The sequence below is a fragment of the Aquarana catesbeiana genome, linkage group LG13 (assembly GCF_042186555.1).
Source record: "Aquarana catesbeiana isolate 2022-GZ linkage group LG13, ASM4218655v1, whole genome shotgun sequence".
NCBI classification, from domain to species: domain Eukaryota; kingdom Metazoa; phylum Chordata; class Amphibia; order Anura; family Ranidae; genus Aquarana; species Aquarana catesbeiana.
In genome coordinates, this window is record NC_133336.1 from 117,471,912 (window position 1) to 117,494,261 (window position 22,350).

Consider the following 22,350-nt stretch of genomic DNA (forward strand, 5'->3'; position numbering starts at 1 on the left):
CGCTACTCCACCTTCCGTTTTGAGGATGCTCAATAGAGTTTAGGTCTGGAGACATGCTTGGCCAGTCCTTCACCTTTGCCCTCAGCTTCTTAAGCAAGGCAGTGGTCGTTTTGGAGGTGCATTTGGGGTCGTTATCATGTTGGAATACTGCCCTGCGGCCCAGTCTCCGAAGGGAGGGGATCATGGTCTGCTTCAGTATGTCACAGTACATGTTGGCATTCATGGTTCCCTCCATGAACTGTAGCTCCCCAGTGCCGGCAGCACTCATGCAGCCCCATACCATGACACTCCCACCACCATGCTTGACTGTAGGCAGGACACATTTGTCTTTGTACTGCTCACCTAGTTGCCGCTTGACACCATCTGAACCAAATAAGTTTATCTCATCTCAGGACATGGTTCCAGTAATCAATTGTCTGCTTGTCTTCATCAAACTGCGGTCTTTCTTGTGCATCATCTTTAGAAGCGGCTTCCTTCTGGGATGACAGCCATGCAGACAAATTTGATGCAGTGTGTGGCATATGGTCTGAGCACTGACAGGCTGACCCCACCCACCCCTTCAACCTCTGCAGCAATGCTGGCAGCACTCATATGTCTATTTCCCAAAGACAATCTCTGGATATGACGCTGAGCACGTGCACTCAACCCCTTTGGTCTACCATGACGAGGCCTGTTCTGAGTGGAACCTGTCCTGTTAAACTGCTGTATGGTCTTGGCCAGCGTGCTGCAGCTCAGTTTCAGGGTCTTGGCAATCTTATAACCTCGGCCATCTTTATGTAGAGCAACAATTCTTTTTTTCAGATCCTCAGAGAGTTCTTTGCCATGAGGCGCCATGTTGAACTTCCAGTGACCAGTATGAGAGAGAGAGAGCGATCACACCAAATTTAACACACCTGCTCCCCATTCACACCTGAGACCTTGTAACACTAACGAGTCACATGACATCAGGGAGGGAAAATGACTAATTGGGCCCAATTTGGACATTTTTACTTAGGGGTGTACTCGTTGCCAGCGGTTTAGACATTAATGGCTGTGTGAGTTATTTTGAGGGGACAGCAAATTTACACTGTTATACAAGCTGTACACTCACTACTTTACATTGTAGCAAAGTGTTGTTTCTTCAGTGTTGTCACATGAAAAGATATAATAAAATGTTTACAAAATTATATATAATTTTATATTACACTGTGGATATAAAAAGTCTACACACCCCTGTTAAAATGTCAGGTTTCTGTGATGTAAAAAAAATGAGACACAGATAAATAATTTCAGAACTTTTTCCATCTTTTTAATGTGACCTATAAACTGTACAACTCAGCTGAACAACAAACTGAAATCTTTTCAGTGGAGGGAAGTAAAACCGAAAATAATATGGTTGTATAAGTACCCACTAATACTTTGTTGAAGCACCTTTTGATTTTATTACAGCACTCAGTCTTTTGGGGTATGAGTCTATCAGCATGGCACATCTTGACTTGGCAATATTTGCCCACTCTAGTTTGCAAAAACACTCTAAATCTGCCAGATTGCGAGGGCATCTCCTGTGCACAGCCCTCTTCAGATCACCCCACAGATTTTCAATCTAATTCAGGTCTGGGCTCTGGCTGGGCCATTCCAAAACTTTAATCTTCTTCTGGGGAAGCCATTCCTTTGTTGATTTGGATGCATGCTTTGGGTCGTTGTCATGCTGAAAGATGAAGTTCCTCTTCATGTTCAGCTTTCTAGCAGAAGCCTGAAGGTTTTGTGCCAGTATTGACTGGTATTTGGAACTGTTCATGATTCCCTCTACCTTGACTAAGGCTTCTGTTCCAGCTGAAGAAATACAGCCCCAAAGCATGATGCTGCCACCACCATGCTTCACTGTGGGTATGGTGCCATTTTGGTGATGTGCAGTGTTGTTTTTGCACCAAACATATATCTTTTGGAATTATGGCCAAAAAGCTAAACCTTGGTTTCATCAGACCATAATACATTTTCCCCTTATAATTTTGGGAGACTTCAGATGTGTTTTTGAACAATTTAGCTGGGCTTGGATGATTTTCTTCGTAAGAAAAGGCTTCTGTCTTGCCACTCTACCCCATAGCCCAGACATATGAAGTATACGGGAGATTGTTGTGACCACACAGCCAGCACTTGCCAGATATTCCTACAGTTCCTTTAACCACTTGCCGACCGCCTCACGCAGATCTGCCTCCCGCGGGCGGGGGGTCCGATCGGACCCCCCCCCCCCCCCCCCCCGGTGCCCGAGGCGGTCGGCCTGTGACTGGGAGCGATGAGAGGCGAGGGGGAGACCATCCATTCGTGGCCCCCCCTCGCGATCGCTCCCAGCCAATCAGCTTCTTCCTCTGCTGCTGTATGCTAAACAGCAGCAAAGGAAATTATGTCATCTCTCCTCGGCCCGGTATTTTCCCTTCCGGCGCCGAGGAGAGAAGACATCAATGTGAGTGCACAACACTACACACACAGTAGAACATGCCAGGCACACAAAACACCCCCGATTCCCCCCCCGTCACACTGACACCAAGCAGTTATTATTTTTTTTCTGATTACTGCATGGTGTCAGTTTGTGACAGTTAGTGTGGTAGGGCAGTTAGTGTTAGCCCCCTTTAGGTCTAGGGTACCCCCATAACCCCCCCTAATAAAGTTTTAACCCCTTGATCACCCCCCGTCGCCAGTGTCACTAAGCGATCATTTTTCTGATCGCTGTATTAGTGTCGCTGGTGACGCTAGTTAGGAACGTAAATATTTAGGTTCGCCGTCAGCGTTTTATAGCGACAGGGACCCCCATATACTACCTAATAAATGTTTTAACCCCTTGATTGCCCCCTAGTTAACCCTTTCACCATTGATCACCGTATAACCGTTACGGGTGACACTGGTTAGTTCGTTTATAGTGTCAGGGAACCCGCCGTTTATTACCGAATAAAGGTTTAGCCCCCTGATCGCCCGGCGGTGATATGCTTCGCCCCAGGCAGCGTCAGATTAGCACCAGTACCGCTAACACCCACGCACGCAGCATACGCCTCCCTTAGTGGTATAGTATCTGAACGGATCGATATCTGATCCGATCAGTTCTATACCAGCGTCCCCAGCAGGTTACGGTTCCCAAAAACTCAGTGTTAGCGGGATCAGCCCAGATACTTGCTAGCACCTGCGTTTTGCCCCTCCGCCCGGCCCATCCCAGCCCACCCAAGTGCAGTATCGATCGATCGATCACTGTCACTTACAAAACACTAAACGCATAACTGCAGCGTTCGCAGAGTCAGGCCTGATCCCTGTGATCGCTAACAGTTTTTTTTAGTAGCGTTTTGGTGAACTGGCAAGCACCAGCGGGATAGTATACCCCGGTCGGAGTCAAACCAGCACTGCAGTAACACTTGGTGACGTGGCGAGTCCCATAAGTGCAGTTCAAGCTGGTGAGGTTGCAAGCACAAGTAGTGTCCCGCTGCCACCAAGAAGAAGACAAACACAGGCCCGTCGTGCCCATAATGCCCTTCCTGCTGCATTCGCCAATCCTAATTGGGAACCTACCACTTCTGCAGCGCCCGTAATTGGGAACCCACCGCTTCTGCAGCGCCCGTACTTCCCCCATTCACATCCCCAACCAAATGCAGTCGGCTGCATGAGAGGCATTTTTATGTCCTCCCGAGTACCCCTACCCAACGAACCCCCCCCCCCCCCCAAAAAGATGTTGTGTCTGCAGCAAGTGTGGATATAGGCGTGATGCCCACTATTATTGTCCCTCCTGTCCTGACAATCCTGGTCTTTGCATTGGTGAATGTTTTGAACGTTACCATGCACTAGTTGAGTATTAGTGTAGGATACAGCATTGCACAGACTAGGACACACTTTCACAGGGTCTCCCAAGATGCCATCGCATTTTGAGAGACCCGAACCTGGAACCGGTCACTGTTATAAAAGTTACAGTTACAAAAAAAAAAACCACAAAAAAATATATAAAATAAAAAAAAATAGTTGTCGTTTTATTGTTTTCTCTCTCTATTGTTCTGCTCTTTTTTACTTTATTCTATTCTGCAATGTTTTATTGTTATGTTTTATCAGATTTGCTTTTCAGGTATGCAATTTTTTATACTTTACCGTTTACTGTGTTTTATTGTTAACCATTTTTTGTCTTCAGGTACGCAATTCACGACTTTGAGTGGTTATACCAGAATGATGCCTGCAGGTTTAGGTATCATCTTGGTATTATTCTTTTCAGCCAGTGGTCGGCTTTCATGTAAAAGCAATCCTAGCGGCTAATTAGCCTCTAGACTGCTTTTACAAGCAGTGGGAGGGAATGCCCCCCCCCCCCCCACCGTCTTCCGTGTTTTTCTCTGGCTGTCCTGTCTCAACAGGGAACCTGAAAATGCAGCCGGTGATTCAGCCAGCTGAACATAGAGCTGATCAGAGACCAGAGTGGCTCCAAACATCTCTATGGCCTAAGAAACCGGAAGCTACGAGCATTTCATGACTTAGATTTCGCCGGATGTAAACAGCGCCATTGGGAAATTGGGAAAGCATTTTATCACACCGATCTTGGTGTGGTCAGATGCTTTGAGGGCAGAGGAGAGATCTAGGGTCTAATAGACCCCAATTTTTTCAAAAAAAGAGTACCTGTCACTACCTATTGCTATCATAGGGGATATTTACATTCCCTGGGATAACAATAAAAATGATTAAAAAAAAAAAAATGAAAGGAACAGTTTAAAAATAAGATAAAAAAGCAAAAAAATAAAGAAAAAAAAAAAAAGTACCCCTGTCCCCCTCTGCTCTCGCGCTAAGGCGAACGCAAGCGGTCTGGCGTCAAATGTAAACAGCAATAGCACCATGCATGTGAGGTATCACCACGAAGGTCAGATCAAGGGTAGTCATTTTAGCAGTAGACCTCCTCTGTAAATCTAAAGTGGTAACCTGTAAAGGCTTTTAAAAATGTATTTATTTTGTTGCCACTGCACATTTGTGCGCAATTTTAAAGCATGTCATGTTTGGTATCCATGTACTCGGCCTAAGATCATCTTTTTTATGTCATCAAACATTTGGGCAATATAGTGTGTTTTAGTGCATTAAAATTTTAAAAAGTGTGTTTTTTCCCCAAAAAATGTGTTTGAAAAATCGCTGCACAAATACTGTGTGAAAAAAAAAATGAAACACCCACCATTTTAATCTGTAGGGCATTTGCTTTAAAAAAAATATATAATGTTTGGGGGTTCAAAGTAATTTTCTTGCAAAAAAAAAAAAATTTTTTTCATGTAAACAAAAAGTGTCAGAAAGGGCTTTGTCTTCAAGTGGTTAGAAGAGTGGGTGGGTGATGTGTGACATAAGCTTCTAAATGTTGTGCATAAAATGCCAGGATAGTTCAAAACCCCCCCAAATGACCCCATTTTGGAAAGTAGACATCCCAAGCTATTTGCTGAGAGGCATGTCGAGTCCATGGAATATTTTATATTGTGACACAAGTTGCGGAAAAAAAATTTTGGCCTAAATGTATGACTAAAAATTGAGTTTATTGTATTTTTTTTTTTATAACAAAAAGTAGAAAATGTCATTTTTTTTCAAAATTTTCGGTCTTTTTCCGTTTATAGCGCAAAAAATAAAAACCACAGAGGTGATCAAATACCATCAAAAGAAAGCTCTATTTGTGGGAAGAAAAGGACGCAAATTTCGTTTGGGTACAGCATTGCATGACCGCGCAATTAGCAGTTAAAGAAACGCAGTGCCAAATTGTAAAAAGGGCTCTGGTCAGGAAGGGGGTAAATCCTTCCGGGGCTGAAGTGGTTAATGTTGCTGTAGGCCTCTTGGCAGCCTCCCTGACCAGTTTTCTTATCGTCTTTTCATCAATTTTGGAGGGACATCCAGTTCTCCACTTGATGATGACTGTCTTCAATGGTATATCTAATGCCTTGGAAATTCTTTTGTACCCTTCTCCTGACTGATACCTTTTAACAATGAGATCCCTCTGATGATGTGGATGTTCTCTACAGACCATGGCTTTTGCTGTATGATGCGACTAGGAAAATGTCAGGAAAGACCTACTGAACTTTATTTGGGGTTAATCAGAGGCACTTTAAATGATAGCAGGTGTGTACCGACTCCTATTTAAACATGAGTTTGAATGTGATTGCTTAATTCTGAACACAGCTACATCCCCAGTTATAACAGGGAGTGCACACTTATGCAACCCCATTATTATTTTTGTTTTTTTAGGATTAATTCCCCATCCTAAAAGATTTCAGTTTGTTTTTCAATTGAGTTGTACAGTTTATAGGTCACATTAAAGGTGGAAAAAGTTCTGAAATTATTTATCTTTGTCTCATTAGTTTTTTTACAGCACAGAAACTTGACATTTTAACGGGTGTGTAGACTTTTTCATTTTAATCAGACAATGTTACCATTGGGTGTTGGAAATTATGTCATTTTCTTATTTGTGATAGATTCAGTCTTGCCAGAGGATTAATGAGTTAAAGGCGGCTATTATCCGTTACTATGATTACCTGCAGAAGACTGATACATTGCACCTTGTACAGAATGTAAGTGATAAAGTTCACCTGGTGAAGAACATGCTAACATACCATGTGATTCGCAGAGTGCAGGAACCACTTGAAAGGTAATTCATTTTCAACCCTCTTCACTTGTAAACTGACAAGATCAATACTGTTCTGCCATACGTTTACTGGGGAATGTTACAGGTATATTTTTCTTAAAAGAGAAATATGGGGTTGCAATAAAAAATTAAAAAAATATATATATATTTGCCTAGGTGGATGTAGCATCGGTCTGATGCTGCATCTGTCCCTCGCTGCTGAGAACTGGGCAATCGAAGGCCACTGATCACTCAATTCTCAGTATAAAGTCTGTCACTAAAGTGACAGACTGCCCCTCTAGTGCTCACCAGAGCGCTGGGCTGTGGAGGGGGTGGGAGCAGTTGGCTTAGCCCCGGTTCACACAGGGGCGGCACGACTTGCAGGTCGCCTCACCGAGGCGACCTGCACACGACATTCACGGCGACTTGCAAAACGACTTCTGTATGGAAGTCTATGCAAGTCGCCTCAAGTCGCCCCAAAAGAAGTACAGAAACTTTTCCTAAGTCGGAGTGACTTGCGTCGCTCCTATTAGAACGGTTCCATTGTACAGAACGGGAGGCGACTTGTCAGGCGACTAGGTCGCCTGACAAGTCGCCCCTGTGTGAACCGGCACTTAGAGGCTGAGCCAACTGCCGATCAAGGCATCTGGGTCTATCCCAACTTTAAAGTCGGAATCACTCCACAGCCTCGACCTGGCTGAGTGACGTCTGCCGACGGTGAACTTTAGCCTGCTGTTGGCTGAAACCGGGTGGGTCATAGGAGTGCAGAACGAACTGCACCCCTTTGATCTATAGAAGTATAGCAAACAGAGCTTTGGCCATTCTCCTCTTAAAGTATAACTAAAGACAAACCTCCTTCCCCCTTCTTCCCTTTTTTAAAATTTTTTTTTTAACGTTTTTGGAAATCGTGAAGAGGGATTCGAATTTCATTGCCATCAGTGTCCCCATTAGGGAGATTCAACCTCTCCATTTTTCCTGTTAAACTTTTATCATTGAAAATAAAATCCCAAATTTTGGGTTGTCCCCAGAAAAGTAATAGAGGGGAAATCTTTCATTGGGGGACACTAGTTCTGGTGACCTGAGGGGGTCCCAAGGGATTCTCCTTATTTTCAGGGATTTCCTCTCACTTCTTGTTTGGCTGTGGGACAGGAAGTGACAGGGAAATCTTCCCCAATGGGATACAGATGGCAAAAAAAGTCTGACACTGGTTATAACCCTCCCTTACTCTATCCAAATTGGGGGGGAAAAATATTTGCCTATAGTTCTACTTTAATGTGATACTAAAGTCCTCTTTGTTTTTTTTAAACAAAAAAAAAAAAAAAAAGCATGTTATACTATCCTTTTTTATGTGCAGTAGTTTTTCACAGAGCAGCCCAAATCCTCCTCTTCTCAGGTCCCTCGTCAGTGCTCCTGGCCCGTCCCTCCTGTTGAGTCACCCCACAGCAAGCAGCTTGCTATGGGGGCACCCGCCCCCTCTCTCTCCTCATTGGCTCACTGATTTTGATTAAATGTGAAAAATATTTCCGCGTTTAGAATAATAAGGCAACCAGCAGCTGTGCACTTTAACCCAGCTACCAGGCAAAAGAATAATGTTTAACCACTTCCATACAGGGCATTTTCACCCCCTTCCTGCCCAGGCCAATATTCCGCTTTCAGCGCTGTCGCACTTTGAATAACAATTGCGCGGTCATACTACACTGTACCCAAATGAAATTTTTACCATTTTTTCCCCACTAATAGAGCTTTCTTTTGGTGGTATTTGATCACCCCTGCGTTTTTTATTTCTTGTGCTATAAACAAAACAAGAGTGACAAGTTTGAAAAAAACACAATATTTTTTACTTTTTGCTATAATAAGTATTCAATTTTTTTTTTTTTTTTTTCCTCAGTTTAGGCCGATACGTATTCTTCTACATATTTTTGGTAAAAAATATCGCAATAAGCGTATATTTATTGGTTTGCGCAAAAGTTATAGCGTCTACAAAATAAGGGGATAAATTTATAGCATTTTTATTATTTTTTTTTTTTTTTTACTAGTAATGGCGGCGATCTGCGATTTTTAACGTGACTACGATATTGTGGCGGACATATCGGACAATTTTGACACATTTTTGGGACCATTCACATTTATACAGCGATCCGTGCTATAAAAATGCATTGATTACTGTATAAATGTGACTGGCAATGAAGGGGTTAACCAGGAGGGGGCGCTGTAGGGGTTAATGTGTTGCTAGGGAGTGATTCTAACTTGGGGGGGGGGGGGGATTCACAAGGGGAGGAGACCGATCGGTGTTCCTCTGTACAAGGAAGATACCATCGGTCTCCTCCCATCTGACAGGACGTGGATCTGTGTGTTTACACATACAGATCCACGGTCCTGCTCGGTTACCGGGCAATCGCGGGTGCCCGGCGGACATCGCGGCCGCCGAGCACGCGCATCGGGACCTGAGCGATGCGGCGGGAGCGCGCGCCCCCTGGGCTGCCTGGAAGGCTGCGCCGTCATATGACGGCGGCCCAGGATAACAGCTGCACCATCCCGCCGTCATATGACGGCGGGCGGGCAGCAAGTGGTTAAATAAAGTGCAGCACTAGAACAATGGAGTGCAATTCATACGAATCGCACAATACATGTGATATGTGCAAAAACAAGTAAATTTATAATTACGTGAAATCATTTAAATATCAACAGTGTAAACATATCTAAATGTTGAAATATATAACCTATATGCAGTATTTGCTTTGCATGTGAAAAATATTGTGCAAACAGAAAAAAAGTTTAATCAGAAAAAGTCCCATGAAGGAAAGGTGCTTTGGAAATGATGATCAAACACTTGACAGCGTGATACCCATCACCACAAACAAGATGAAGGATTACCGGAAAGCCAATGACCGCCCCCCCCCCCCCCCCCCCCCCCCACAAAGCGCTTGATTGGATCTATGATCCACTGAAAAGAAGTCCAAACTTCTCTCCCCAACAGCCTTGGATAGTATACACTAAGATGTTCACAGATGATCAGGGCGCGTTAATTAGGAAGCCTCAGAGCCGGAGTGTATATAGAAATAAAAAGACTCCACATAGTGTGATATTGTATCTCCTTTGCAGTTTAATAAAAGTATTGCACTTGCATCAGATTGTAACTTTAAAGCTGAGAGCATATCACAATCCAAACAATTCCTTTAAAATTCAGACAGCCATCGCGCATGCGCAGTAGCGTGTGTATGTATCTGTCCCGACGTATGATGTCATTTTTGACGAAACGATGCACATATCACATGTATTGTGCTATTCGTATGAATAGAAAGCATTAAGATAAAAAAAAACCTTCCTTTACAACCACTTTAATTGTACATTGCAGGTTACAGCATTTCTCTTTTCATGACTACATGAGTTATGCTGCCACCAACAGTCAAATGGACAATGGTAAAAAAAAGCAGATGTCCACCCATTGATACTCCCATCTCAGCGCAGCCCTAGTTTTGTGCTAGTGTCCTTAGAGCTTTCAGAGGCACATCCATCACCTAAGACCCCTTTCACTTTGAGGCGCCCATAAAACGTTGGGCGAAAAAAGAACCATTTTGCGGGGCTTTTGAAGCTCTTCCCATTCATTTCAATGGAGAGGAGCATTTTTGATGAGCTTTTTTTTAAGCACTCCAAACATGCTCCAAAGATGCTGCTTGCAGGACTTGTTTCATCACCCTGCCAGCGAACTGCCCCAGTGTGAAAGCATCCTTTGAAATGAATGGGAAGCAGTTTTCAGGTGCTATTTTTAGCGCAAAAGCGCCTGAAAAGCGCCTCAGTGTGAAAAAGGGGTCTTAAGATTTCTTTCCGTGGGAGTTTACCTATGGATTTTGTTAACTACAAATGTATCTCTACGCTCATCCGGTATTGAACTGCTGCAACCCAAATGCTGGAAAGGAATAGAACGAAACAAAAATATTAATGGTGCGCTGTTCCTTTTTAGGGCACTTTCACACTGGGGCCGTGCCGTGTTAGCGGTAAAGCGCAGCTAGCTTCAGCAGCGCTTTTCGGCCAATAGCGGGGCGCATTTAATTACCGCTACCAGCCGAAGAAAGGTTTAAAATTGCCCATTTTGCGGAGCTTCAGAAGCGCTGCCCATGCATTCCAATGGGCAGGGGCGGTTTAGGAGTGCTGTATATAGCGCTCCCAAACCACCCCAAAGATGCTGCTTGCAGGACTTTTTGTAACTTCCCGCAAGCGCACAACCCCAGAGTGAAAGCACTTTGGTTTTCACACTGGGGTGGCATGGGAGGCGTTTTTCAGGCGCTTTACAGGCACTATTTTTAGTGCTAAAACTCCTGAAAAATGCCTTAAGTTAGATCTGCACGATTCTGGCCAAAACGAGAATCACAATTTTTTTTGCTTAGAATAAAAAGATTACGAATCTCTCACGATTCTCATGACGTAATTTTTTTTTTTTTTTTTTTTTAGGAGAGAGAGATTGATTGATTGATTGAGAGATTGATTGATTGAGAGAGCGATTGATTGAGAGAGCGATTGAGAGAGAGAGATTGATTAATTCAGAGATTGATTGAGAGAGAGAGATATTTTATATATATATTGAGAAAGGGAGAGACATTTTATATATATATATATATATTGAGAAAGGGAGAGACATTTTATATATATTGAGAAAGGGAGAGACATTTCATATATATTATATATAAAATGTCTCTCCCTCTCTCAATATATATAAAATGTCTCTCCCTCCATGATTCTAAAAAAAAAAGTAAAGCTGCTCATGTTTCCTCAGTGCTGCAGCATGCATCTGCAGTCTTGCTTGTCCCCGGGACTTCTGTGAAGAAGATTACATACCTGACCATGACCAATCACATTCCTCTGCTGAGTGACGTCAGCACGCTGGCTCCGCCGGCTTCCCCTCCGCTCTGAAACAAACAAACATGCCGGGGACAACATCGATCAGTGCGTGGCGGTGCGCGCTTTTCAGCTCACAACAGCTTGATGGTCAGAATCGCACAAATCCGGAGTTGCTGTCGCGGCGGGCGGAGAATCACGATAACGATTCTCCACGATTAATCGTGCAGCACTACCTTAAGTGTGAAAGTGTCCTTAAACTCATGTGACTGTGTGCTGAAATAAAAAATTAAGGAGGTGAATCAGTCTGACTCAATCACCCCCTAACATGTATTCCATCAATAAATGCGAATAGTGTGCATAAATATGCTCTGTTCATAAATTCACCAATGACATTTGTGCAAATAAATGCCTTCGTGATATATATATACTGTATAACTGCTCAAACAAATTATTCAGTGTGCCAAAAATCAATTCCACACACTAAATAAAAAGGCATTTAGCAATGATAAATGTGTAAATAAATTTACCACTCCGAGTCCACCAGTGCTCAAAAAAATAATAAAGTGATCCGACAACAAAAAAGATGGCCTCTTACCAGATCTGATGGATCCCTATTACAGAGATGGCCTGTGAAGGAATGATCACAGGTGTAGAAATTTCAAATGGCGTGTCTTCATATGCTTGCAGGTATAAACGCCATATATCCAGCGATCATATCTAGAAAAGGGAGAAGCCTCATAGTGTAAATCAGCCAAACGTTTTATTAAAAAGGTTAAAAGTTACATTTACATTGAGGTTAATAAATTCAAGCATGAACTGTTACTAGCGGGGCGGTATCACCCTTCCAGCTAGTTCAGATAGCGTTGTATATACTCTCTGGTCCGAAGTGTTTCCACACAACTCTAGTTTACTGGGAATGGAGTGTATATGCAATGCTATTTGAACTAGCTGGAAGGGGTGATACCACCACTAGTAATACAGTTCATGCTTGAATTTTTTACCCTCAATGTAAATGTAGCTTTTAACCTTTTTTAATAGAAAGTTTGGCTGATTTACACTATGAGGCTTCTCCCTTTTCTATATATGATCTCTGGATATATCTAGTTTATCCCTGCAAGTATATGAAGACACGCCATTTGAAATTTCTACAGCTGTGATCATTCCTATACAAGCCATGTTGATCTCTGTAATAGGGATCCATCAGATCTGTTAAGAGGCCATCCCTTTTTTGTTTTTTGCGTGTGTGTGTGTGTGTGTGTGTGTGTGTGTGTGTGTGTGTGTGTGTACATGATTTTTTGATTTTTTTGGCACACTGATTAATTTGTTTGAGCAGTCATATAGATCATTAAGGCGTTTATTTGCATAAATGTCATCATTGAATTTATGATCAGAGCATATTTATGCACACTATTCGCATTTATTGATTGAATACATGGTAGGGGGTGATTGAGTCAGATTTATTCACCTACTTCATTTATTTCAGCACAGTTACATGTGTTTAAAGGAACAGCACACTATTAGTATTTTTGTTTTTATGTATTTTCTTGCCAATTCCATTCACACCTGCTGGGGAAAAGGGAAGGATTTTATCTAGATAGGTTGACTACAGTCTTGTGACCACATGGCCCAGACTCCCCTGTGAGCTTTTACACTGTGTCCAAACTTTTTTGAAATTGGGCGTGTACCCGATTTCTTGTATTTGTTACTAATCGATGATCAGTACAAAAGTGTAAGCATTTTATGTTGTGGGTGGGAGGGTAGATCGTAGATCTTTTTCTCATCGATCCAGGAAGCAATGGAAGAGGGAGTATGCCATAGCTGCCCTTTTATTCTGACATTCTCTCATAATTGGGTTATGTGACGTTGGTAAAGTGATTTGATTTTTGAGAGTTGTAAAAGCCTCAATGACCCCAGTGATACGAAGTCAGGGTATTGTAACATAAGATCAGTCATTAACCATGCTGCATTGGTGATGTAAAGTGGTGCCCGTGTTTTGTTTATCTGACGCAAATAGTTAAAAGCGTTGTGTAAACCAGGTTCAAACTGTGGGGAATAAAGGTGAAGGAGATGGTGATATGTTATGGTGTAAATGTATGATTGCAGACATGCCAGGTCAGTGCAAGGGTGGGGTGTTTATGGAGTTCTGTCGCTAGGAGATTGGTACACTGCAACAAGCTGTTTAAGGGTGTAGGGACATACTAACATATTGTTTTGAGATGTCTGTGCCATTTGCTGGGAGGGTTGATTTTGCTTTTGTTTTAATTTTTAATTTTTTCCTGTTAAGTGTCCCATTCACGTGTAGGTGGTGGTAGAACCCATGTCATTTATTATTATTATTATTATTATTCTTCACACGAACAGTTTGCGCTGCACTTCACAATGTAGAGGGGGCAGCACAATTACAGTACAGTTCAATACAGAAGGGACATGTATGTACCTGAATTTGACTTGTTTTCAGCAGAGCTCCCTGTACAGGAGAGATCAGATTGTGAGTGGGAGGAGCAGCACTGGGAGCCAATCAGGTGTGCTGATTGCAAGGAGTATGCGGACAGAAGCAGAATGATAAAGATGCTCCTCTGTCTGCTGCTTCTTTTCTCTTCCAGTCACACGCTGAAGATAGGGGGGAGACCTGCAACTGTTACTGAACTGCAGCAGAGAAAATAAAGTTTGGTACCCTGCTAAAAGTCTGTGCTGTGTAAATTTCAGAACTGAATTTGTAGACAAATACAAATCATTTGTAAAAAGGCAAAACCGCTCCTTTATGTGTTTTTAATCAGTGAATTTTGTGGTTTGTCTGGAGTTTAACTTCAGGTTTACTCATCTCTGATTCTGAATCATGGAACATACTAGCCAACAATTCATCAATGTTTTTTTACATTGCTGTCAACAGAAGCAAGCTGCTTGACCTTCAGAGGAGCCAATGTGCCATAATGATCACAGCAAAACACAAGGGTTCAATCTATTTTCCACAAAAGGGACAGACATCTGTTGCATGTAAAATGTTTGGGGGTAAATTGTTTTGTAGATTAATTTTATATTTATTTTTTTTAGCTTTAAACAGGGGTTACAGACACTAGGTGTACTTGAGAAGATCCAGGCTTATCCAGCTGCATTTTGGAGTATCCTGTGTATGAAGCCTGAAAGGCTAACTGCCAAAGCTATGGCCGACTTATTCACCATTACTCATTATGCAGACCCAGCCAACATTCGGAAGTATAACGCTGTCAACCTTTGGCAGGAGTATCTTCAAGACACAGAAGGTGAGTTGTGTTTAAAATTTTGTTGTAAAGTGACTATGTCATTAACAGAAATTATTGAAAACCATCCCACCTGGAAAATAAGCAAGTAACTGCTTTTCCCACTGTCTGAGGAATTGTCATGCAAAGTCTGCAGGGATATGTCATTTTGGCAGTTAAAGCGGAGTTCCACTCTGAATTTTTTTTTTTTCATAATCAGACTCCTCTAAACCTATAAAAAAAACATTTGGAGGAAATTTCTTTTTTTATACTTGCCAGAATCGCCCTGTTGCTATGTAGTCCTCCTAATCTGCCACTTCCTGGTCTGCGGAGCTCCTCGTCATTTCCTCCCTCGCCTGTGCTCCTGGGAAATGTATCATAATTTCCCGGGAGTCTGTGGGCAGTACTGTGATCAAAAATCGCATAATTTCCTTACAGGTAATGATGCAATTTAAGGCGGATAAAATTATATAATCTTTTTTAATTTAATCTTTATGCTCGGATCAATTTAAAAAAAAAATGTGGCCAGAACTTCGCTTTAACCTTCTTTTGATCCTTCCGCTGAACTCCGCCTTTTTACTGTATCCTGAAAAAACAAGGTCGTTTGCAAGAGAAACTGTTGAGCGTTTTAGAGGATACAGGAGAAACCTTTCCTGTGGACTTCACATGAATATTTCTTGTGATCTAAGTGAAGTTTTGGAGGTGAGGGCGGCAGGAAAGGCGTGTTTTCCCTTGCATATTTTCCAGATGTGCCTGTTTTTAATAACTTGGAATAACGGGTTTATAACGCTTTAATATGTTTTATAATGCTTATGTTTTCGCATTCTCTATTTAGTGTTATAATGTAACTTGTGTTCATTATCTGCAGATGGAGTCACCTCTGTTTCACTGGAAAGCATTCTTAATTTTGCAACGGGTTTGGACCACATACCTCCAGCTGGTTTTCATCCACAACCATCCATTTTGTTTCATTACACACCTATCATTCCCACAGCATGGAAAAACAAGAATTGTATTGAGGTTCCAGGGAAGAATGCCTACCGCGCGTTCAGAAAAAGCATGGACAAGGCCATATGTGATGCACTGTGCAAAACATAGCATTCTTATGTTCTTGTTGTGTTTCTTGCTGCTGTGTCACACCTCTGAGACCTGGAGGGAGGAGGGTACATGTGGCTCATAACAATGACTTCAGAAGTGATTGGCCACAATTTGATACATATATTTGTGTATATGTATGTGCAATCCCTCCATGAGGATGTGAGGACATTGCACTTCCTTGTTAATCCTTTTTTGTTTCTTTTCTAACTGAGAACTGATGTTAAGGGTTACATAAATCGTTCAGACCTAGTGTCTTAGGTGCATATTTGGTGCTTTTTGTTTCCAGAGGCGTATGTTGTATTATTCTGTGATTTTAAAAAAAATCTTTTTTTTTTACAAGAGTGATGTTCCACTCTTTTATGATAGACAGTAAGGATAGGAAAAAAATCCTGATATAAATAGGCATTAGGTTTCTGGGGAATAGACCGCTAATTTTGACTTTGCTGCCAAATAATCAAGCTGCTAAAACAGCCATTAGGCATGAGAATAAAGAACTTCAACTTTTTTCCAGTTTTGGGAGGTATATAGATAATTAATCATACAGTGCAGGACTTGGTATTCATAGACCCTGGTTATAGGCCTGTACCTTCAGGTGATTGGACACTGGCAAAGCTTTTAGCGTGTACCTTCAGGTGATTGGACACTGGCAAAGCTTTTAAGGATGTGCTATCTGGGTGCCCCCTATAATCCTACCCCACTTCAGGAGTCCAAGTATTTGCTAATGTCCTAAGCCAATGGATCTCTTCCTCCTTACCAAGCAATTACTGTTAGCCTAGTCCATGTCTTTGAATACAGTACAGGGCACAGGCCAAGCTCCTCTCTGTTCCTGTGTTATCCTGCATTGCTCCTAAAAAAGTTTAGGACTCACAAGGTGAAGTAGGGTTATGCGAGATGGCTAGGGGTTGTGTCCTCCAAAAGCTTTGCCAGTGTCCAATCACATGAAGGTACCAGTCTACAACCCAGGATCTGTGAATAACGAGCCTGCATCTTATACTGTACTCCAAGATAGATAATTGCCAGGTAAGTAAAAATTCAGTTTATAAACAATCCTTAAAGTGTATGTAAAACCTCATATACCCAGTGAAGTGAACAGCCTCAGATGATACACAGGGTAGAAACAAATCTCCCTACATATGTTTTACATGTATATCTGCTGTCTTCAGCTTTCTATATTCTTTAGATTTATTACATTATGTTAGAATTTTTACTTCCTCATTCAGCAGTAGGAGTCTAGTCTTGGCATACACTGTGTGACAGCTGATTGGAGGAAAGGCACACAACGTCCCTCCCCCCATAGGCTGAAGAACAAAGATTCTTTCATAGCTGTGCTGGACAAGACCAGCTCTCTGCTAATTTATTTATAGCACCTGCCCCGATACAAATCTCGGGCTGCTTTTATCTCCTGTCTCTGAGAACTTTTCAAAAGTTATGCTGATAACAGAGGAACGAAACCGCAGAAAGACGCAGGACTCAGGACTTTGGAGATAAGTAAACCATACAGATATATGTGCCTAGGTCAAATTCCATGAATCGGGTTTACATCCACTTTAAGCATTTTTCCCATCCCATAAATACTGTATAACTTTTTATATATCTATGAGAAAAGGGTAAAATTATTGATTTTTTTTTTTTTTTTTTTTCTATTTTTTCTATTCAAAAATTTTATTGGCAACAATCAAATTGCATTTTCAGACAGCTTTAGTTTAGCATAAGGAAAGTTACAGTAAACAGAGTACATTTTGGTGAATACGTATAACGATGACATATTTGAGAGTGACAATACATAGTATAGGTCGACATAAAGAACTTATACATTCAGGTTGGTATCACTGTTTGCTATGTCGGTGGGGGGCAGGGCCCTTAGTTACGGACAGATTTCTTTAAGGAGGTACTCCATAAAAATTTTTTTTTTTTAAATAAATGCAAGACAGAATGCATTTATAGGATTTCTCCAAACAGTAAAGCCTCCTGTCAAATTGCAAATGTCACTTAAATGACCTTTTGCTGCATGTTGTTGAAATGGATATTAAAGCAGTACTTGTATTAAAATGGAAAGTTTGCTCAAATTGCCCTGCCCCCCCCCTTCCTCCCCTCCTTTACACACCACCTACTGTTAGAAGGTATAAAATGTACTTGTTAAAGTCAGTGTTATACCTACCTTCCCTCCAGTCTTCTACATTGATGAGTGTGACTCCACCATGCCTATGGGAAGATTCCTGGGGGAATGCAGAGCAGGCAAAATCTCACAAGAAGACATTCCAGTCCATTGCAAGAGTATTTTCCTGTTAGATTTCAGCTGTTCTGTATTTCCCAGGATCTAGCTGAAAGGAGTGTGAGGTCATCCTTGCCTGTGCAGGTGGAAGACGGGGGGTGAGGTAAGGATGAATCCTAACTTTCTTTTTATATTTTTACAGGTACATTTTATACTTATTAATAGGGTGATTTTGAAGGGGGGAGGGGCCCAGATAGTGTGACCAAACCTTGCATTTTACTGGAAAGTCTGCTTTAAGTGGATCTCAAAGATTTTTTTATATACAAAATATTTTGGTCCGTTAAAAATATAGCAAGCGGGAATACAGTCCAAGCTAACTTTTTTTTTTTTTTTTTTGTTTTGTTTTTTCCTGCTTGGTTCAAACCTAACCTCAGTTCAAGGTTTTGGAAAGTATTAAGCTACCAATCTGCAGGATTGTATTTTATTTATACGTTGTGTGTCTTTTTTTATGTATTGTTTTGATTTTTGTCAGGGGTATTGTTCTAAACTATGTATTGAGGTTCTTTGTTATTTTGTGTTGTATTTTGGAAGACTGTAACATATTACAGTATTTATGCTATTGTACAGCTGTTTTCAGTTTCCTCTTATTTTGAACTTCTTAACACTTTTTTTTATAGTGTGTAGATTGTATAAATCATTACATCTGACCACACTTGGGTAATCACCATTTCTATGTTAAATGGCCATAACTCCAGGTCTGTAGAAAAACGACACACTTTTTTTTGTGAAAGCAAACCGATGTTGTCCCCATCTGTCTACTAGCCACCCATATGTTCTGAGTTTTTGGAGTTAGTGATGTCCCTCCTATCATCTGAACTTTTTTAGGAAAGCTATTCTGAGGTGAGGCTATTCTAGGGAAGATCATTATTGCTGTTTAGTGCTTCAAGCTTCCTGAAAGAACAACTTTGACAACAAGTGTAGGTGGAGAGAGAACACAGCATCTGTAATGTGTAATTGAAGCCAAAATAATTTTGAATAGGGTGAGGAAAGATTGGAACAGCTGTCAGGGTTTGTACTGACATCTGGGATGCTATTAGAGAGATTTACCCTCACTGTTGCAGCTTAACCAGTCAGGGAATGAAGAAAAAAATCTAACTGAGACAGAGCAATAAGAATCTAAAAGGGGTTATATCTTGGCCTTTTATTGCTAAAACATGTCTTCTTGTACTTGGAGAATTTCTTTTCCTGTCTAGAAAAAAACCATTGTCATTAGGACAGTAAATGAGGAGAAATCTCTTAAGCCGGCCATGTACTGTTTGAATTGAATTCGAACCATGTATGGGCAGGCTGAATGTACCCAAGGCGATTGATTGATCACCTTGGGTACAACCAGCCTGTCAGGTTTTACATGCTATTATAGCAGCTAGCAGTAATCACTGTGTTCTCTTGGAAGGGATGGCTTCCCCCTGCGACCTGTGGTTACAGGAAAGAAAATTGCTCTGTCTATGGCCAGCCTTACTGAGCGTCAGAAATGGTAAAAACCTGACTGGTTCCAGTCCTCCATTTTATTCAAATCAAAGCCTGTCCATTTATAGGAAACGAGATCAGTATGAAACTTTCATACTTTTATAAGCAATATTATATACTGATTGGGGTAATTTTTTGAATCAAGAATGTTCATACTGGCCTGCTTTGCTTGTGGTGACTTGCAGTTAGGAATTCAGTTGGGGTTAGAAATATGATGTGGTGCCATAGCAAATTTCTTGTAGGACCGTGTTGTATCCTGCCAGCAGCTCGGATATCATTCCATGGGGTGGCTTCACACTACTTGAGCATTGCATTAGGGCGGTCCTTTTATTTTTGGCAACAGAAAGAAAACACTACCCTTCTCTTTTATTTCCATTTCACAGGCAGGATATTTTTATTCTATTTTTCTCCACTGGGTTATTAAATATAGGGGTTTAGTTACTAAGTGTAACTGTGCATGGTAGCCAATCAGCTTCTAACTTCAGCTTTGACAAAAAAAAAACAAAAACCTGGAAGCCGATTGTTTTCTATGCAGAGCTGCCGCAGATTTTGCACTGCAGTTTTAATACATCAATCTTACAGGGTCTCTGAGACTTGTTGGCCAAGCAAGACAAAATTTGATGGAGTCCTCCAGCTATGCTAAACAGCGGTCATGAAAGAATCTCTGCAGCTGACTATTGTTTTCAAGCAGCTTCAGCACCCGTGCCTGCCTAAATACCCTAATGCTGCGTACACACGAGCGGACTTTACGGCAGACTTTGTCCGGCGTACTTTTCGACGGACTTTCCGAATGAACGGACTTGCCTACACACAATCAACCAAAGTCCGACGGATTTGTACGTGATTACGTACGACCGGACTAAAACAAGGAAGTTCATAGCCAGTAGCCAATAGCTGCCCTAGCATAGGTTTTTGTCCGTCGGACTAGCATACAGACGAGTGGACTTTTCGACCGGACTCGAGTCCGTCGGACAGATTTGAAACATGTTTCAAATCTAAGTCCATCAAACTTTTGAGAAAAAAAAGTCAGCTGGAGCCCACACACAATCTAATTGTCAGACGGACTCCGGTACGCCGGACCAAGTATGCCGTAAAGTCCGCTTGTGTGTACGCGGCAAAACAGTGACTACATTTGACAGGATAGTTATGGGTACTGCTGGGAATGCAGGGAGTCGGCATCAGGTGGCAACACAAACCATTGCACCAAGAAGACAGGGGCCTGGCCTAACCAGCAGGCTTTTTTTTTTTTTGAGTGTAATATAGACATTGGTGGTCAGAGAGTGTAGAAGAGATGCCGAAGCTTCTACTAGGGAAGGGACTGAATTTTCAAAGCATCTAACCTATCAATAGACAGCAAATGTGTTGTAGTGTTACCATAACTCAGTAAAACAATGGAAAATGTAATTCTTACTTTTTCTGGTGCTTATCCATGGAAGCATACACATGGTTGGTCATCCAACCCACAGGACCATTACAACGCTATAAAAGAGAGATATGGCTCTCCTTCATTCTTGTAACTAGAACAAGCAAAAGGGAGGAATGAATGCCGTCATGGGTAGGCAATGGAAATGCTAGAGCGATGTTCAGTGATTTCTCAACAAAATAAAGCATTGAGAGATAGGGGAGTTTGCTTGGAATATTTAAAAATGAACTAAATAGTGTTTTTTGGTGCTCAGATGCAGTGAAGATCTGCTTTAAAATTAGGTAAACAGTTCACAAAATTCCATCCATATACGTTAACACCAGAAGCATTTTCTTTGCCTTCTACTTGCTACAATGCATTTTTTTTTTCTACGATCTGTAACTTTGTTTTAGCAGTAGGGCCTTTCAAAAAAGCTTTGTCTGCAAAGGTGTCTTTAGAGTGATCTCTAGACAAAAGGAGGAAAAAAAAGATGGTGAAGGAGAGACATCTTGTGGTGTATTGGAGGTAGTGTAGCCTCTTTGGGAGCACTGGGAGAAGTGTGACTTCTAGTGGAGAAAAGGAGGAAGTTCAAATGAAAGAGGAGCATAAAGTACCAGAGGGCTACTTTAAAAAAAGCTTTGTGCAAGTAAAAAAAAAAAAGCATCTTTACAGATAGATGCTTTGCTTCAATAGATTATATGTTATGAAGGAATGCTTTATCTGTAAATATCTGTAAACATTTTTTTCGTTTAGTTCACTTTAGGTGTGCTTCTTGAAAAGTTAAAAAAAAAAAAAATAAAAACACCTCTGACAAACAGGCATGCTCTTCATTGGAGAAAAGATATGCTTTTTCTCTTCTCCAATAAAATAAACCTGCCTGCCTATTCACAATCTTCTGCGGCATGTACAGAGCTCAGTTTACATTTTCAGCATGGCTCTAATTTTAGAAAGTTGTCGCATACATTTTGTCTCTGCTTTTAAAAGTACATTTTTTCCTTAAAAGTACACTCAGTTAAAATAGAAAAGAAAGCTTAGAAGCTTACACCATATGCAGAGAGCACACCCAATCTGTTCAGGGTCCCTGTTTTTTCACTAAGCATTGCTGTAGTGCATGAATTAACCCCACACCCTCTTCTTAGTGATCAGAGAATCTCCAGCTTCCTGGACCCCGCCTGAAATGGATTACTTGAGGCTCAGATAAAAGTACACTAAGTGGACTTCCTGACTTAAAGGCCACCTCTGGGGAATGAAAAATACCCCATTGCAATGCATTTGATGACATCGGAGGACCTGCGACCACCAGAAAATAAAGGAGAAGAGGCTTTAAAGCAGTATTAAACCTAAAACCAATGTAATATATTGCAGCTTACCAAGCCTTACAGGTAGTGGCTGCATTTTATTTTTTTAGGGCTTTTTTTCCCCCTCTGTTTTTACCTGGTGTTCTAGGCAGTAACACACT

At 41.4% G+C, this 22,350-nt stretch overlaps 1 protein-coding gene across 1 annotated transcript in view; it reads left to right on the forward strand.

Moving 5' to 3' along the window:
* The window catches only part of G2E3 (G2/M-phase specific E3 ubiquitin protein ligase), a 62,556-nt gene extending 43,970 nt beyond the window's left edge, over positions 1-18,586 (forward strand). Inside the window, exons 13-15 of the mRNA XM_073610285.1 lie at positions 6,432-6,604; positions 14,468-14,676; positions 15,521-18,586. Coding sequence (XP_073466386.1) covers positions 6,432-6,604; positions 14,468-14,676; positions 15,521-15,750 — 612 coding nt within the window. The 3' untranslated portion in view covers positions 15,751-18,586. The remainder of the gene's footprint in view (positions 1-6,431; positions 6,605-14,467; positions 14,677-15,520) is intronic.
* Positions 18,587-22,350: the final 3,764 nt, after the last annotated feature.